At 39.7% G+C, this 1,620-nt stretch overlaps 1 protein-coding gene across 1 annotated transcript in view; it reads right to left on the bottom strand.

Annotated features, from left to right (window-relative positions):
- Window positions 1–1,620, bottom strand: part of ICE1 (interactor of little elongation complex ELL subunit 1) — an 88,694-nt gene that overhangs the window by 18,432 nt on the left and 68,642 nt on the right. The window contains exon 17 of the mRNA XM_012651849.1: window positions 8–168. Within this exon, the coding sequence (XP_012507303.1) occupies window positions 8–168 (161 nt within the window). The remainder of the gene's footprint in view (window positions 1–7; window positions 169–1,620) is intronic.

Below are 1,620 nucleotides of genomic sequence, written 5' to 3'. Positions count from 1 at the left end.
AGCTCACCTTTTCCCAATTAAGAAAAGCTCTCAGGCAGTTCAGAACCTCTCCTTTAGCACGTTGCCTGGCAACTAACTGCATTGCTTTATTAATCACCGATTGAGAGAGAAATACATCATGCCACATGTTTGCAATAAACAAAGTCAATTTCTCAGATTCTGGAAAATCTATGAGAAAGAAAATAATGCAATAAACCTTTACGTCTGATCAAGGGAATAAATTACAAACTAAGAATAAATTTTATTAATTTCATTGGTGTCTTGTAAAGCATTGTGCAGCTGAAGGGATTATAAATGCGTAGCCCAGATGAGGCTCTGGTCTTGATTATTTCAAAATCTCTTGCTTTTTTTTTCCTTTTTGGCAAACTTTCTTTACATTTTAAATATGAATGTTTAGGAAAAACTCAAAATGTTTTTCCTAAAAAACACCACAGCCGTCAACACAAAGATTTCTGTGACCACGTGTGTGTGGGGGCAGGGTCCCCACATCAAGCAGTGGACACCAGCTTGGTGTCCTCTAATTCAATTCCAACACTATCTACCTGGAGACAGGCGTCAGATCCCACAGATTGAGGCTCAGCCCTCAAGCCTGTCCCTGCTTCAGAATCAGTCGTAAGTCCAGGCCTCTGGAACTTCTGACTGACTAGCTATAAATTAGGGATCCCATGACACCCTCTTTGGGTTTGATAAATTTGCTGGAGCAGCTCATAGAACTCTGGGAAATACTTAACTTATGTTTAAAAGTTTATTATAAAAGACCTTACAAAAGGATACAGACAGAGAGATGCAAGGGAGAGGAATGGAGGAGGGGACTAGGAGCTTCCACACCCTCCCTGGGCATGCCACCCTCCAGGAACCTCCACATGTTCAACTATAGAGAAGCTCTCCAAATCCAGTCCTTTCGGGTTTTTCATTAAATAGGCATGATGGACAACTGTGTACAAGTGTGATTGCGTAAAACGGGTATGATCTCATATCCTTTTCTCTAATAGCCTGAGTGGGGAAACCCAGCAAGGTCTGTTCAGATTCTTCTTGGCCTCTTTGTGCAGCATTGCTTTTCCCAGGGTATGGGGCGGGACCCTCTCTGGAACGAGGGTCTTAGAACTCACAATCAGGTTAGAGTCCTGCGTTGGACAGGTGAAAGGAGGGCAGGAGAAGGTCAGAGAGAGAGATTCTGTTTCCTGAGGCCTAAAGCACCCCAAGATTATAACTAGGGCTACGGGAGTTATGAGCCAGAAACCGTAAATGAAAACATATATATAAAATGTCACAATACTACACAAATATACAGCTCTGTATGACAAAAGAAAAACTCTAAAACATAAAGAAAAGGCAAAAATTCTTTCTCCAAACTTCCTCAGTCCCAGAATTCTCCCATCTGATATGTGTCAGTACAGGCAATTTTTATACATTTGCACAAGTTTAACTTACTCATAGAACATGTAAAGCTTTTGATTTGAAGAAATAAATATTTTTTATAAATTCTGGATAACACTCCTTTTGTTGCAAACACCTTCTCTTACTCTCTGGCATGTCTCTCTTTTTTTAATTAACTTAATTGAAGTATAGTTTACATACAATAAAATACATTTGCACAAGTTTAACTTACTCATAGAACAT

The sequence above is a fragment of the Propithecus coquereli genome, unplaced genomic scaffold (genome assembly GCF_000956105.1).
Source record: "Propithecus coquereli isolate 6110/MARCELLA unplaced genomic scaffold, Pcoq_1.0 Scaffold371, whole genome shotgun sequence".
NCBI classification, from domain to species: domain Eukaryota; kingdom Metazoa; phylum Chordata; class Mammalia; order Primates; family Indriidae; genus Propithecus; species Propithecus coquereli.
The sequence above is the reverse complement of the archived record's forward strand: the minus strand, read 5'-3'. Positions and strand labels throughout refer to the sequence as shown.